The sequence below is a fragment of the Podarcis gaigeae genome, assembly GCF_964106915.1.
Source record: "Podarcis gaigeae genome assembly, chromosome: 13".
NCBI lineage: Eukaryota > Metazoa > Chordata > Lepidosauria > Squamata > Lacertidae > Podarcis > Podarcis gaigeae.
Genome location: NC_139689.1, coordinates 12,335,281 through 12,353,027, shown reverse-complemented (window position 1 = coordinate 12,353,027; position 17,747 = coordinate 12,335,281). Strand labels below are relative to the sequence as shown.

General features: G+C 41.1%; 1 protein-coding gene across 1 annotated transcript; it reads left to right on the top strand.

Moving 5' to 3' along the window:
- Positions 1-1,319: 1,319 nt before the first annotated feature.
- On the top strand, positions 1,320-12,383 carry LOC310830768 (vomeronasal type-2 receptor 26-like; the record flags this gene model as incomplete). The annotated part of the gene is made up of 6 exons (XM_083710608.1): positions 1,320-1,495; positions 3,554-3,845; positions 5,855-6,256; positions 7,838-8,065; positions 10,229-10,355; positions 11,482-12,383. The coding sequence occupies 6 exons, from the start codon at positions 1,320-1,322 to the stop codon at positions 12,381-12,383; spliced, it is 2,127 nt and encodes a 708-aa protein (XP_083566734.1).
- Between the last annotated feature and the right edge of the window lie 5,364 nt (positions 12,384-17,747).

The window sequence follows — 17,747 nt, the reverse complement described above, 5'->3', positions numbered from 1 at the left end:
CCAATATGGGGCTTGAACTCATGACTCTGAGAGTATGCTCTACCAACTGAGCTATCCTAGCAGTTTTTAGATGATGCCAGAGAGATTCCCATGTATGCCACATTGCTTCAAACAGTACATATGTGTTGTTTCTAAAGTGTCTAGACTGCATTAGGCGTACATTTGGATATGGTTAGGACTCTCTCCTGCATTGTACCAAAGATCCAGTTAGTGGGGTGGATAGCAATGTCTGATCAGTGTCACCTTGCTGGGGAGGGCGGGATATAAATAAATTTATTATTATTATTATTATTATTATTATTATTAGAGACGCAGGTGGCGCTGTGGGTTAAAGCCTCAGCGCCTAGGACTTGCCGATCGAAAGGTCTGCGGTTCGAATCCCTGCGGCAGGGTGCGCTCCCGCTGCTCGGTCCCAGCGCCTGCCAACCTAGCAGTTCGAAAGCACCTCCGGGTGCAAGTAGATAAATAGGGACCGCTTACCAGCGGGAAGGTAAACGGCGTTTCCGTGTGCGGCTCTGGCTCGCCAGAGCAGCGATGTCACGCTGGCCACGTGACCCGGAAGTGTCTCCGGACAGCGCTGGCCCCTGGCCTCTTGAGTGAGATGGGCGCACAACCCCAGAGTCTGTCAAGACTGGCCCGTACGGGCAGGGGTACCTTTACCTTTACCTTTTAGGAGGCCCCAGCAAGGTATTCTAGGAAGAGGTGGTGTTTTGTTTGGGTTTGGGGTTTTTTTTTTTTAGTTATGGGTGTCCTGCATTAGCAAGCATATTGGGCAAGATGGCCTTAGAGATCCCTTCCTAACCTTTGATTCTGTGATGCGGCAGATATGTTTACTTCGGCAGTTCTCCTCCTGGTGATGCAACATAGAGTCCAACAACATTGCAAAAGTGATTATCTCCCCTGTAATTATTAAAATTATTATAATCAATTCACCCGGCAAAGCTCCAGAAGGCAGAATGGGAATTAAAAAATGAAAACGTAAATCTGAAATGATTTAAAGCACCCCGGTGTTCCAAAAACAGCTACGGTAAGGGAGGAGAGGTGAGGCCAGGATCTGTCATTTCAGAGAGTTTTGCTTTTCATTGTATCAATTAGATCTCAAATCTAATTCGATCAATTTTTTTGACATTATTGAAGTTATTGAAGTTAATGAAAAGGTCAAGTACTGAATTGCCAGAGTTGGCTGCCATCAAATCCATCCTGTTCAAGTCAGACTGATGATAGTAACAATATTGTAGAGAGGCAAAGGAGAGTCCATGTGCAGAAGGATATTTGAGATCAGGATGTTGTTGCTGCTGCTTCTCCTGCTGCTTCCCAATATGGTGCCCCAAGTGCACACTGTTGTTTGCAGCAGAAATAACCCTGTGCATATTCCACATGAGTGGTATGAACAAGGGGACCTTATCATTGGTGGGATAGCATCTCATATCTTTTACATGTACCCCAAGCTTTCCTTCAATATACATCCTTCTCGTGTCTTTATTGATCTCCCAGTGTAAGTAAAATGTCCTTAACATTATTTTATTTGTTATTAATACATTGATATCTGGATATCTGACAGAAAAGTACTTTGATTGCTTTGGGGAAAAGTTTTACATTTTAAAAAAACAAAAACAAATGGACATTTTCTATAAGAAATATCCATGCACATACTGTAGGCTATGCCTAAACTGTTAATTAGACATCAGAAAACATTCACCTTCACCAATTCTGGAAAGATAAAGAGAAAGGAGAGTAGGAGAAAGAGAAAGTGGGTAAGATGATATAAGAACTGCTCTCCAACATACAGCCAAGCAGTTAGCCAGTCATGTTTGCTGATGATTCTAAAATGTTTAGTTATTAAAAAATAACACAGATTGCAAAGCACTCCAAAATAATCTCTGCATACTGGTTGCATGAGCAGTAAAATGGAAAGGCAATTCAATTTAAGCAAGTGTAAAGTGAGGCTTATTCCAAGCTAAAAATATATATTACCGTATTTTTTGCTCTATAAGACTCACTTTTTCCCTCCTAAAAAGTAAGGGGAAATGTGTGTGCGTCTTATGGAGCGAATGCAGGCTGGGTAATTTTACTTATATACCTATGGCATCTGAACTAGTGGTGAATGACCAGGAATGAAACCTTGGGTCATAGCAGATAACACAGTGAAAATGTGGACACAGGGTGCAACTGTGCTAGAATTCTATTCTAGCAAACATCACTTAAGGAACTGCCAATATCATAATGCAGTTAAACTAATCTATGGTGTGACCTACACTTGGTACACTATGTACAGTTCTGGTCAATTCACCTAAGTAGGGATGGTGTAGAGCTGGAAAAAGCTCACCCGAGGCCCTTCTTCATGTGCTTCCTCCATGAGAGGTCTGGAGGGTGGCAACACAACAATGGGGCTTTTTGCTCCCCACTTATGAAATTCTCTCCCCAGGCGGGCTCAGCTGCCACCTTCATTACATATTGTCCGAGCTGCCTCTAGGTCCCAGCTCACAGAGGACCAACGCTAGGCTGTAGTAATGTACAAAAGTCTTTATTGAAGTTCAGTTTCCATTTCAAAGCCACAGCGTGCAGCCCTACGTCTTAAACCCTAGATCGGCGAAGTCCCGTCTGAGTCTCCTCCCCTCTGACACCAGTTTAAGATCCTAGCCCTGCTCCACCTTTTCCGCTGCTCTCTCCTCCTCTGGGTCCTCCTTCCCGCTGGGGCATTGCCCTTTCTGGACTCTTCCGACGCTGAGTCACTTAGCTCCTCCCCCTGCCTCCGGCGGGCTTTAGGACCCGGTTCCCAATCCTCATTCTCTGCTGTCCTGCGCTCCTGTACATTTGAACTTGCCTCTCGCGCCAACCCAGTGACCTTTCTCCTAACCGTTACACTACTTCTGTCACTGCTCCCCTCTTCCGTGATACTGGCCGGATCTGACCTCCCCTCCGTTGTCCGACTCTCCGATGGAGGCCTCGTCTTCTCTCCCTGGTGGGGAATGCACTGGCCCCGATACTTGGGACTCTTCCCCCCCACTCTGCTCTGGTGGGGAAGCTGGTCCTGATTTCCAACTACTGCTCTGGGAGTCCCTGCTGCCCCCTTGCTCCTGGGGCGTTCCCCTTGGGAACCCCCTACCCCTGGCCACTGGCGCCCCCTTCTGTGAATTTTCCGATTCGCTGGAGAGGCTCATGGAATCCCTCGGGCCACTGTCCTCTTCTCCTACGCTCCCCTCGGATTCTTCTCCTTCGCTCTCCATTTCCTCTCTTCCCTTTGCCTCTGCTCCTGAGCCCCTGACACATATCTTTAAGCACCAGGCAAAAACATTCTCTTCTCCCAGGCCTTTGGCTAATTGAACAATCTATGCCGTTTTAAACTGGGGCACTGTTTTTAGCTCATACTATGCTATATATTTCATGTTTTTTATTGTAAACCGCCATATGATCCTCAGATGAAGGGTGATTAATAATAATACTAATAATAATAATACATGACTAAACTGGCAGGATGTACCCTCTCCTTTCAGTTCTAGATTTTATGCTCTGTTTAATTCTCCCATAAAATAATAAGGCACTTTATTTGCAGAGTGACGACCAAGTCCTACCAACACCTCCTTGCCTTGGTGTTTGCCATTGATGAGATCAACGAGAATCCCAAGATCTTGCCCAATGTCACTCTTGGATTCCACATCTATGATAGCTATTCTGATTCAAAGATGGCCTACCGAACCACTCTGGATCTGCTCTTTAAATCGCGTCGCTTTCTCCCCAACTACATATGTAGCATCCAGAAAAATGTAGTAGGAGTCATTGGGGGATTTGGCTCTGAGACTTCTTTGTGCATGGCAGACATCTTAGGCCTTTACAAGATTCCACAGGTAGAATATGGGAATTAAAATAATAATAATGAAATTTCACACAATAATAAACTCTCCCCCTCTCCTTCCACTAGAAACCTGCTGACTCATGAATATGGACAGGTAAAAAGGGAAGAGTAAAAGAGACTGCAATATATAAATATATTAGGGAGGTATAACGTGGGTGTCCAACAATGCGTGTGAGAAGGGCAATGTTCCAAAGAACATGTGTTTAATGCATATAATGTAAGATTGCACGAAAATTTCCAAGCATTGGTGGCAATGGAAAGATGAAATATAGAAAAGAGACTTCCTTGGAAGCAAAATCCAGGTTTGGGGCAAGTACTCTTTGATGAGAGAATCCCGGCAGAGATTTTAAACCACAAAACATGCTGCACAGTAACACACAGAAATATAAGCTTGTAGACCTTTAATATATGTCATTGTAGTTCCAGAATATTCCCCTCCCCCCCCCTGCATAGAAAAAGAACTCACATTTGTTAAATTAAAAATGGTTTACTTATAAACCCTCTGAAGGTCAGGTTTGTGTGCTTTTCCATACATCAGTCAGAAAACACAGGCTTAGTTACAGTTGTGAAAGTTTCTTAAATTGGTATGGCCTGTTAGAGTCATGCAGTGTGAGCTTGGAGCAACCAGCTCAGACCTCTCTACATGCCAAGCTTCTCTGGGAGACTGAAGGACAACAATAGGCTTGATTACCATCCTCCAGAGGTAAAGGAGTGACCCAGCTAAACCTGGCAGGACAGCTTACTCTGTGACATTAACTCCTCCATGCATGATATGTATGTGTGGTTTATTGTCTACTTGTTTGGTTGTGAGTCGCTTTGGGTTGCCCCAGGCAAGAAAAATCAACTGACAAATTTAATAAATAATAAAAAACCAAGAATGTCTCTCCCGGAGAATTATGAAATTCCCTTCCTGGGGCAAGTATGACATTATTCAGAATTGTTGACTTTCAGAGGTTAATGGAAAACTGTATTTTGTGCCATTCTGCTGCATTATGTGAATTCATGTTTGTTGCTTTTAATTTTTGCAGAGAATGATGGTGATGCTTTTTTTTGTACAGTAGTACCTTGGATTAAAAAACACCTTGGGTTACAAACACTTTGTGTTACAGACTCCGCTAACCCGGAAGTAGTACCTCAGGTTAAGAACTTTACCTCAGGATGAGAATGGAAATCGGCAGGCTCCATTAGCTAAAGTGGTACCTCAAGTTAAAAACGGACCTCCGGAATGAATTAAGTTTGCAACCAAACGTACCACTGTATTTTACTGATATTTTATATGGTTTATTGTGGTAAAAGACCAAAACCATACATACTGTTCCAGAGATCTTCCAGAGTTCCCGGAAGATCTTCCCAGGAGAGCTCATAGTAGATGGAGTATCAACTTCTCTCTACAATCACTATAAGGGTTACAGAACAGAAGAAGAGGATCAGCGGTTTCTATTGCTCCAGCTCCACACGAACGTTTTGTTGAATCATACGCTTAGCGGTGCCAAAAGCAGTACAATGATAAATACTCCAAATACTTAGAGACAATCAATGTGTACAAATGTGATGACTCAATAATATTAAGAATGAATAGCTTCAGAAATTATTGAGCACAATTATTTGTCTGCATTTTTCTATGTCCCTAAAAAGAGTACATTTTAGTATATAGGATTTATTATTATTACTACTACTACTACTACTACTACTACTACTACTACTAGAATTTATATACTGCCTTATACCCGGAGCTCTCAGGGCAGTTCACAGAAAAGATCAACATAAAAACCACTATATAGAGAGAGTGGCAAGTGAAATATCTAGCAAGGAATGACTGTTAATAGCTTGCCTCAAATTGTGGGGAATAGTAGCTAAAGCACATTCTGACAATCTTCCCAATAAACAGATACTTATCTGGAGGTAATTGGAATGTTTACAACACTTACAACACTTATATTCAGATAAACGTGTTGTGAGTTCTTGTTTCCACTTGGACAGTTTGGTTTTTCTTTTTTTCAGATTTCATATGGTTCATTTGAATCAGTCATGAATGAACAAATCAAATTCCCTTCCTTTTACCGCATGGTCCCCAATGAAGGACTTCAGTATCAAGGAATTATCCAGTTACTTTTGTATTTTGGATGGAAATGGGTTGGACTTCTCACTCCAGATAATGAAGCTGGAGAACATTTCTTGCGGGCAATTGAACCAATGCTTTACAAGAATCGGATCTGTTCAGCATTCACAGAAAAGATTTGGTACCATCTGCATGTCACTGGTAACATGTTTGATACGGTAGATGATGTGGTACGTGGATCAAAGCTCTTCACACGAGCTTTCATAATGAGCAAAGCCAATGCTGTTGTTATATATGGAGAAAGTCAATCTATTGCATGGCTGTTAAATGCTGCAAAGACAATGGTAACTCTGTTAATATATCATCCACATATTAAGTTACCAGTAGGAAAAGTGTGGATTACAACAGCTCAAATAGATTTCCCATTACATACAGTTCAAAAAAATACTGGTATTAACATACAAATGTTCCATGGTGCTCTCTCCTTTGCTATCCACTCCAAGGAGACTCACAGCTTCCAAGACTTTCTTCAGCATGTAAATCCTCATTGGGAAGATGGAGATGGCTTTATCAAAGATTTATGGGAACAAGCATTTGATTGTTCACTTTCAAACTCCACTGCGTCAAAATACTTTTATGTCACATGTACTGGAGAGGAGATGCTGGAGAGCCTTCCTGCATCATTTTTTGAAATGAGCATGACCGGCCACAGCTACAGTATCTATAATGCTGTCTATGCTTTGGCACATGCCTTACAGATCATGTTTCCGGCTGGAGCCAACCACAAAGGAACAGAGAGTAGAGAAAGACTCTCTCATCAGAATTTGAAACCTTGGCAGGTAGAGTTTCCTGTTACAAAGTGTACAGTTTACAAAATATTCTGTGTTATGCACTGCCTTGATATATTATATAAATTGGCAATGCACTATAAGTAAAGAAAGAAACCTTGATAACTAAAAATAATTTTGTTATATCAGAGATTAGAATTAGAAAAGTTCTTATAATAATAAAAATACTTTAAATTACATAGGCATTCCTCTTACCTACGGTTAACAGCACAAATTAGCCAAGTGGAGTGCAAATCAAACTGCCTGAAATGGCCCTTGTAGCTTTCTAAAGTTTCTCAAAATCTTGTGGAGTGTCCATGAAAATTTCTGGTTTCCTTGGTAATTCCAGCACACATGATACAGAGAGCTAGCAAAGTTCAGGGATTCCAGAAATGAAGGAAACGAAAGCCACGCACACCCTCCAATTAACAACAACAAAAACAACATCTGGCTGGGTTTTTGGGTGGCTCGCAGCATATATCAAAACATACTAAAACATAAAACATTAATAATTTTCCAATACAGGGCTGCCTTCAGGTGTCTTCTAAAAGTCAGTTAGCTGTTTATTTCCTTGATATCTGAAGGCAGGGTGTTCCACAGGGAGGGCACCACTATCGAGAAGTCCCTCTACCTAGTTCCCTGTAACTTCACTTCTCGCAGTGAGGGAACCAGCAGAAGACCCTTGAAGGATGAACAATGGGGGTGGAGATGCTCCTTCAGGTATACTGGGCCGTGGCCATTTAGGGCTTCAAAGGTCAGCACCCAACACTTTGAATTGTGCTCAGAAATGCACTGGGAGCCAATAAAGGATCGGTGTTATATGGTCCCAGCAGCCACTCCCAGTCACCAGTCTAGCTGCCACATTCTGGATTAGTTGTAGTTTCCGAGTCACCTTCAAAGGTAGCACCACATAGAGTTTATTGCAGTAGTCCAAGCATGAGATAACCTGTGACTCCATGGATAGCTGTGAGTCCAAAATGACCCTCAGACTGCACACCTGGTCCTTTAGAGGCACAGTTACTCCATTCAGGACCAGAGAGTCCCCCTCACCTGCCCATTCCCTGACTTTGTAGACCTTGTGGTTCTCTTTTCACATAGGTCCAATCATTCCTACAGAGAATCTCGTTCAACAACAGCGCTGGTGATGAAATCACATTAAATGAATATGGAGAGTTAGCAGCTGGCTTTGATATTACAAACTTGGTCACTTTCCGAAATGGATCATATGTCAGGGTCAAAGTGGGGAGGCTGGATCCTCAGGCCCCTCCTGGCAAAGAGCTCACCATCAATGCAGACAGAATCAAATGGCATAGTGGCTTCACTCAGGTGAGAAAATAACTGCACAGGCTCTCAGATGGCAACATTCATAGTTTTTCATAAAGATGGGGTGTAAGGGAGAGAAGAAAGCAGTTCTTCACTTAATGTATAATTAAGTTTGTAATACACTAGAGGAGAAAAGAAAGTTTTCAAAAATAAGATGAAAATCTTATCTATGTTGAAAATTCATAAATAGATGGACAGTGTTTTAGTGGAGAGAATGTCTATTTGAAAGAGTCAAAACAAAACAAAACCCTTCCAGTAGCACCTTAGAGACAAACTAAGTTTGTTATTGGTATGAGCCTTTGTGTGCATACACACTTCTTCAATCTAAGGTTTGTCTCTAAGGTGCTACTGGAAGGATTTTTTTATATCTTGTTTTGACTACAGCAGACCAACACGGCTACCTACCTGTTATTTGAAAGAGTAACTTTACTTGTTTTCTGGCCCCAATTCAAAGCGTGGTTTTGGACCTATAAAGCCTTAAACAGCTCATGACCGCTATACCTGAAGGACCGCCTCTCTCTATATGAACCTACCCAGACCCTGAACCATTTCATCTGTCTCTTCCACAAGAAGTCTAGAGGGAGGAGACACGGGAGTGGGCCTTTTGGGCAGTGGCTCTCCGTTTGTGAAATGTTCTCTCCAGGTAGATTTGACTGGCCCCTTCATTGTACACCTTTAGGCACCATTTCCAGGAGCTACCAACCCCATCCAGTTATATATCCAGTTATACCCTCCAGATACTTCCAGATACCTTTCTTTATTTCAATGGATTAGAGAGAGTGTCATCAGCATACTGATACCATGCTCCATGACACCTGCCAACAGTTTCACATAGATGGACCTTCATGGGACACCACATCCTAAAGACTATGAAGCCAAACAAATATCTCCTAGAACTATTCTCTCATAATGACCCTTCAGGTAGGACATGAACTGCTATGCTACATTACCTCCAATTCCCAACATCTTGAGGACTTCTAGGAGGAAAGATGGCTACTGCTGAACACTCCATCAACAGAGATAATTGTGTGGTGATTAAAGATAGCCAAATCGTAATTCTTGGTTATCATACTCTCTCATTGAAGATAGAGGGATCAAGGGGATTAATCTCTATTGCTCTGAGGAAAGCTTCTCTTCACTCCAGAGATGCAAAGTATTTTGACAGGGGGAGTGACTTGGAGTGAGGAACCACAATTGTGGGCACCAGATCAGCAAAACCTCCCCCCTTTTTTTACTGCTTTTGAGATTGTGATGATGAATTACAAATGAGGTGATCTGTCTGCCAATCAAATTTTCACCTGGAAAGCGAACTAACTGCTGGTGTAAGAAGAAATATTAATTAGGCTAAAAACAAAACAGTTGTTTGCAACTGAGGAAGATTATCAACAGATAAGAGTGCTCTGGTTCCTAAGAATATTCATTTTATATTATAACTCTCTGTCCTTTTTGTGGAGTGCTGGCTGCAAAAGTGAAGCTAAATTCCTTAAATGTGGGAAGGAATGTACTTCTTTGTTAAAGAGACATGATACGTATCTTCAAGGCAGAGACTGTTAAGGTGGAAACTAACAGAAACCATTATGGTGAAAATGCTATCAAGATCTGCCAAAACATGAGAGTGGAATGGGAAAATGGCAGTAGCAGGTTATGAAATGGAGAGGACATCCACACAGGTACCTGGAGCAGCAAAACAGACAAACAATGGAGTTGTGATGCTTGAGAAGTGGAATGAAACCATTGACAAAGACATAAAAAAAATATCTTGAGATGGCAGAGACAGAGCTGAGAGAGAAAGGATCCTGTGTGCAATCTAGGGATTTATTTTTAATGTTTGATGATTTATTGTGTTTCAATATTGAAACCATTAATATGGCAACCATTAATGGCAAAACGAATTAATGGCAACCATTGGGCTAGAGTTCTATGAGGGTTACAGAAGGCCTGATGGAACACCTCTGTTTTGCAGGCGCTGTGGAAAGATGTCAAGTCCCGCAGGGCCCTAGTCTCTTGTGACAGAGGGTTCCATCAGACTCCACTTCATGAGTCACCTGTGTACATATGGATTATCTATTCCACAATATTGGCCCTCCTATTTACTGATAGATCACCTTATGTTATATTAATTTAAACATTTTCTTAATATTAACCTTCTCCCATATCTTTGGATAGGAACCACCACTTTCAATATGTAATGCCAATTGCCGTCCTGGTTATGGGAAGAAAAAGAAGGAGGGGGAGAAGTTTTGCTGTTATGATTGTGATCCATGTCCACATGAGACATTCTCAAATGACAAGGGTGAGAGATGCCGTCTTAGCATATACTATACAATTCATGTTAGTATATTCTGGGCAGATCCATGCCCACATGAGACGTTCTCAAATGAGAAATGTGGGAGATAGCATGTAAAGATATACAAAACAATACAATTTATTTTAGTAAGCACTGCACTCCTTGACAATTTTGTTGTGTTTAATTTCTGGAGGAGGGAAGTCTTAAATTATGGCTTGATGTGTGGTCCTTATTGGTTATAGATAACATCAATATAATGTTATCCTTCTAGAATACACTCTTCAAGATTGTATCTTCACTTTTTTAAAGAATATATTTTAGAAAGGTGGGTGATGATTTTACCACCAACATTGACTAATTTACAGTGGACTAAAAGTGGTGGTCCCTTTTCTAAAAACAAGGCTTTTGGGGGAGATGGTAAAAGTCCCTTCAAAAGCACCTTTCTGTGGCCAATATTTCAGCAACAATATTTCTCTTGTTTAACTATGCAGTATCTGTGGTCCTGAGAAAAACAGAAAAGCACCACTAAAAGCATACAGCTTATCCACATTTGCCACATGAGTTGATTTTGTAAGCATCTAGGGCAAAAGCATTCATGACTAACTGCCTAAATTCAATAAAACGTGCAGAGCTTGACTCACTCTTTAGTCAAAACAGCGCCCAGCAGAATTTGATTATAGTGTTTAAATTTAGCACTTACAATGCAATTCAGTCCCCTCTCGGAGTGAATAGTCAACAATCATTAGTCAGTTTAAATGCTTTACATGCAGTAATCACAGGTCTCAGGCATCAACCAGCAGAAGCAAATACAGGCAAGGTATTCTTTGTTACAAAATAGAATCCATATCTTCAAGCACTGAAAATGGGCTAAGGAGCTCCAGCGTGATGCATGTCGTCAGGTGCATGGTTCAAACAGAAGAGAGAGAGAGGATCAGAAAACAAACCATACTTCCTCACTTCTTGGAGAAGTGATATCACGGAGTCCTTTCTATAAATTTACAGCTCTGTAGTTCCCTTACTTACTGGCAATAGTGTACAGTTGTTTGGCTGCATAAAATCTCCTGTACTTCAGATAACAACATTCTTTAGCATAATCATGGTTTTTTAAAATGATTGTACATTGTATTTTCAGAGAATGAAATATGTGCCAGGTGCCCTGCAGGTCAGTATCCAAATGAAGGCCAGGATCAATGCATTCCAAAGACAGCAAATTTCCTGGGCTTTGATGAAACATTAGCCATCGTTTCAACTTTCTGTGCACTTTTATTCTCTCTGATCACAATTCTTGTGCTTGGCATCTTCATTAAGCACAGGGACACTGCCATAGTCAAAGCCAACAATAGAACCCTAACCTATATTCTTCTACTCTGCCTCCTCTTGTGTTTCCTCTGCACTTTGATGTTCATTGGAAAACCAAGGTGGGTGACCTGTCTTCTCCGACAAACAAGTTTTGGCATCATTTTCTCTGTGGCCCTCTCCAGCATCTTGGCCAAAACCGTATCGGTGGTTTTGGCATTCATTGCTACCAAGCCAGGGTCCAGGATCAGGAGATGGGTAGGCAAAAAGCTGGCTTACACCATTGTCCTCTCTGGCTCCTTTGTTCAAGTAGGAATCTGTGTCTTATGGCTGGCAACCTCTCCCCCATTCCCAGATTTGGACATGTACTCAATGAATGAAGAAATTATAATATTATGTAACGAAGGGTCAGTTCCCATGTTCTATTGTGTTTTGGGCTACATGGGCTTCCTGGCCACTGTCAGCTTCTCTGTGGCCTTCTTAGCCAGGAAGTTGCCTGACAGTTTCAATGAAGCCAGGTTCATCACCTTCAGCATGCTGGTTTTCTGCAGTGTTTGGCTCTCCTTTATTCCAACATACCTGAGCACCAGAGGAAAATACATGGTGGCTGTGGAGATCTTCTCCATCTTGGCTTCCAGTGCTGGGCTGCTGGCTTGCCTCTTTTTCCCTAAATGCTACATTATTGTGATGAGGCCTGAGCTGAATAACAGAGAACAGCTGATACGGAGCAAAGCATAAATGACAGAAGAGATTGTAATTTATGTTGGGAGTTAGGCTCTGTAATCTTTCTGGCTAGTAATAATAATAATAATAATTTATTATTTGTACCCCGCCCATCTGGCTGGGTTTCCCCAGCCACTCTGGGTGGCTTCCAACAAAGATGAAAGATACACTAAAATGACACATATTAAAAACTTCCCTGAACAGGGCTGCCTTCAGATGTGGTGGTCAAAATAACAGAAGAGCTCATCTCATCATTTATGTTCTTGGGATCCGGCATTGTTACATATGATGTGGAAATGAATTGGGTTACTCTAATCCCTTACTCTAATTTTCTGGCATCCACTTTCCCAATAGGTTCTGAAACTCCTGAGCAGATGCTGGGGTGCGTCAGAAACTGCAGATAGAGGAAAGGGGAAAGGGAACAGTGTAAGCTGCCTTATGTTGAGTGAGAGCATTGCTCAATATATCTGAGCCATGCACGAGACTCAACCAAGTCTCCGTCCAAATTATGGAAGAATTTGGGCATTTTGGGTTATATGATCTGTGGCTGTTGGAAAGGAATATCAGGCAAGAAGTGGAGGCAGGCACTAGCCTGGGGAAATTGTGTGTAGTCTGAGACCTATCTGCTCCTCAGGTATGTCTTCGCCAGAGAAAGCAAAAGCCTTGTGCCATCTAATATAATAATAATAATAATAATAATAATAATAATAATAATAATAATTTTTATTTATACCCCGCCATCCCCAGCCAAGGCCGGACTCAGAGCGGCTTACAAGCAATAATAAAAACAAGTTGAATGATTACAACTTAAATATGATAGTGAGCTAGGACCCTCCCTTTCTCTGCTCATCTCATCATTTTTTTATATTTCCATAATTATTTCTTTGAAACTTTTCCTACCATTGGGTAAAAATACAAAAGAGGGTCAGCTATAATTTGAACTAATTGGAACCTAAACAGAACTCTACTATTTGCCAAAAAGTTGAGAAATAAGGTATATCTGTATCTAAGTAGCACTCTGAGGCAGAGTCGGTTTCCTTTAAAGAACAAATCTAGTCACTGTTAAGTGGGAAGGGCTTTTCTATATTTGTTTGTTCTTTGCTCTATTCAACTGTTTCAAAATAAAATTCTTTCTTAAAAGATCTCTTCACAGTCAATGTTTCTATAGCTGCCTTACACACACACACACACACACACACACACACACACAATCTTAAAACTTCAAGGATAAACTGGGACTTCTACGCTTCTGTAATCTTATACCTGCATTGAGATGGGGCTGGAAAGGGAGTCAGGAAGTGATTCACATTCCCATGAACACTGCTTCAGGCTCAGAGGGCTCAAATACTTGACAAAGCCCTGACAGTTCAGCATTACACCAGACACAAGGCATTTTTTCAACAGCCCAAACCTTCCTTACACCAAGGGTACCTAATCTGTTGCCCTCCTGGTGTTGCTGGACTACAGCTCACATCAGCTTACAATTGGCTATTATTATCATGGATGATGAAAGCTGTAATCCATCTGGAGGGAAAAATACTGCCTATCACTGCCTGACAGTGATAGACCACCTAGTCTTTGGAATTACTACTTCTTACTGGAGTAAAAGGCGGATGGCACAGTTGTTCCCAAGCATACCACTCTGCTTCAAACAGTAGATATGCGTTCTTTCAAAAGTATCAGGACAGTAATATCCAGGGTCTCTATACCTGATATGGTTTGGACCCTTTCCATCATTGTTTCCAAGATCCAGCAATGGGGAATAAATGTTACATATGTCAGAGAGTGGGTGGGCCAATAACAGTAGGAAATTAGACAAATTTTATTTTTGTTTGTAGTTATGGATGTCTTGCATTAGCAAGAAGACTGGACTTGATGACCTTAGACACTTCTTCCAAATCTCTGATTCTGTGATGTGACCGATATGTTTACTTCGGAAATCTTCCCATTCCTGATGCCACAGAGTCCAAAAACATAGCACAAAAGGTTATCTGCCCTGTAATTATTAAAATTACTATAATCTATTCACCTGGAATAGCTCCAGAAGGTAGAATGAAAAATAAAGAATCAAAAACTAAATCTGAAACGATGAAAAGCACCCCAGCGTTCCATTCACTGCTATGGTAAGGGAGGAGAGAGGAGGCCGGGCTCTGTTATTTCAGTCAGTTCAGTTTCCCTCTTTCATTGTATAGGTCAAGTTTCAAATCACTCTAGATTATTTAGCTTTCAATTCCTTTTTTTGGTAACAGTGAAAGTGGATTCCTGACCCTTTAATTGGCAACAGAATTGCCAAAGTCGGCTGTCACCAAATACATCCTGTTCAAGTCAGGCTGATGATAGTAACAATATAGTAGAGAGTAGAAGGATATTTGTGATGAGGATGTTGTTGCTGCTGCTTCTCCTGCTGCTTCCCAATATGGTGCCCCAAGTGCACACTGTTCTTTGCAGCAGAAATAACCCTGTGCATATTCCCCATGAATGGTATGAAGCAGGGGACCTTATCATTGGTGGGATAGTGTCTCATATCCTTTACGTATTCCCCAGCATTTCCTTCCATCAACACCCATCTCACGACTTTATTGACAATCCAGTGTAAGTAAATGGACCTTAAGATTATTTCTTTTATTCCTTAGACATTTATATCCACCTAGAAAGTACTTTTGCTTTGGAAAAAATGCTATGAAAAAAATATTTTTAATCTATTTTAAAAAAAAACAGTCGTAAGAATTTATAAGAATATTTTATTCTTGGTTCAGAGTAAAGAGGCGACACACCAAAACCTGCTTCAAGTTGGACAGTATGTCTCTATTATCCAGTGAAGCATAGATAACTCACTGAACTTCCCCAGCCAAAGAGGCAGAATTAGGGTTGTGTGAGCAGTGTACACACATCGGAGACAGAGCCATGGGAGCACTGCCTCAAAGCCGGGTAAGCCAGGCACTGGGCTTGAGGAGAGGGCCATGAGGAGCTGACAAGGTCCTGGAGTCCTTCTGCCTGCTTCACAAAGCCTAGTTAGCAATTTTTCAGCTTTGAGAATTAGAAGGATTCTAGGACCCTGCCAGAGCCTTGTGACTCCTTCCTAAGGGAAGACAATGCAAGGTCTAGGTGGGTGCAAATTTTCAGCCTTGCAATAGACATAATAGTACCCAAGTCTGCCACTGCCAGTCAATCCTATAAAGCTCCATTTAAAAAGCCAAGACAGGCAAGGGTCAAGGGGTCAGTTTGAAAACTTCATTTCTTCAAGTGCATTCATTACATCCTCTGGCCACAATATTCAAAACTGTTCCACCAAAATGAAACAGAGAGTGCACTGCATACCATTTGACAGGCTCCATAGTATTATGCAATTCTGTCTGAGACTGATTCCATCTCTAAAGTGCTTCCAAAGACGTAGCAGCAGGCTGCTAACGTTATAAGAGAAATGCTCTCTTGGCCAGACGACAAAAGAATATTCAACACTGAAAAGCTCTTCCTGATAGCTGGTTGTGGACGCAGTGCTGGTAAAGATGAAGATATGAAACTTCAACTGTGTTTGAGCTGATGCAGTTTCAGATCACCATCACTTGCTCTCTAGCCATTGATCCTCCTGCCCACAGTAATACTTCATGGCAACCTTTTGGGTTCAAATCTCCATTTTCTGGGTCACCTGCAACTTAGGCACTTTTGTGAGTATCCAAGGGGAGAGAGGAGAGCTATGAAGCCCAGCTTGAGCTGCTTTAGTGAAGGATGGTACGAAATGGAAGCCATGCCTAAAGTACATTGCAAACAATCCTGGATACATTTTAAATACGCTTAGTAATAATGGGAGGAGAGCCCTTTTACCATCATCACTGCTAGCTCATCACTGGGCATTCTTCATATTCAAAATGGCAGCTGCCAATTCCTTTATTTAATATCATACCATTTCTATTGCTAGGGACAGCTATGTACTGACAAAGGGATATCGAACTGATTTCAATAACTGTAGCATAGCCATGTGGCACAGTTCTTGTTTCTAGTGATAAAGAGCAAGACGGTTAAAAAACCTGAAGCTTCATAAGTGAAGATCTCTTCTCAACCTATATGTTCAGACAAATAAAAAATCTGACTTGGATGGAGGAGACATCCCAACATTAACTCTAAAAGCACAAAGCAATTTCAATATTTACAAGAATATTTAACAGAGGCAGTTGAATCTCTGACATCTCGATGCTGTGCACTGTTTTATTCCCCATAAAATAGTAACACACTTTATTTGTAGGGTGATTAGAAAGTTCTACCAACACATCCTTGCCTTGGTGTTTGCTGTTGATGAGATCAATGATAATCCCAAGATCTTGCCCAATGCCACACTTGGATTCCACATCTATGATAGCTGTTCTGATTCAAAGATGACCTACCAAAACACTCTGGATCTGCTCTTTAAATCACATCACTTTGTCCCCAACTACATATGTGGAAATCAGAAAAAAATAGTAGGAGTCATTGGGGGACTTAGCTCTGACACCTCCTCATCCATGGCAGATGTCTTAGGTCTTTACAAGATTCCACAGGTACATAATATAGATATGTCATTCCGTAGTTCACTCTACACTCCTTCAACTAGGAAGCTGTTGATTCATAAGTATCAAGTAGAAAAAGGAAAATGGTTGCAATATATTGATATATTTGAGGACATTAGTATGTGCACAAACCAACTTTTATGAGAGAGCCATGTTCCCAAAGATGTGTTTAATATATTTAGTGGAGGATTGGGCTCACATTATTTCAGTCCTGCAAGTATTGTCCTAGCTGTCTGAAAACTACCAATCCCAATTCAAGCTGTTGATAATCGCTTGCACAGGCATAAATAACTCAAGATAAGAATGGCCCTCTCCCTAGGAATCATGAAATTCCCACCTTGTGGAAGTGTGATGTTATTCAGCACTGTCCACTTTCAGAGGCTAATGAAAAGTTATTTTCTTGTTATTTTTCTGGCATTTGGGGAGAGAAAAATAGTAGTACCATTTTTGTGTTGTTCTGCTACATTACTGAACCTCATATTAATTGCCTTAATTTCTGCTGGTATTTTGATTCATTATATAGGATATGGTTTATTGTTGTTCACAGAAGAATAAAAAGTATTATGTCCAGGAAATCTACAGGAGAACTCCCATGAGAGGTCTTAGTACATAAACCATCAAAGTCTCTCTAAAAGAGCTTTAAAGGTTATAGACCAGAAGAACATGATCAAAGGTTTATCTCCCTCCATTTCCACAATCGCAGTTTTTTTCATTTATCCAAGCTGTATGTGGAAACGAGTAGGGATAAATGCTCTCCTGATTTTGACACAATCCTTGTGTACAAGTATGCGAATGTGATGACACCACAATAATAGAAATTAATATCTACATAAATAAA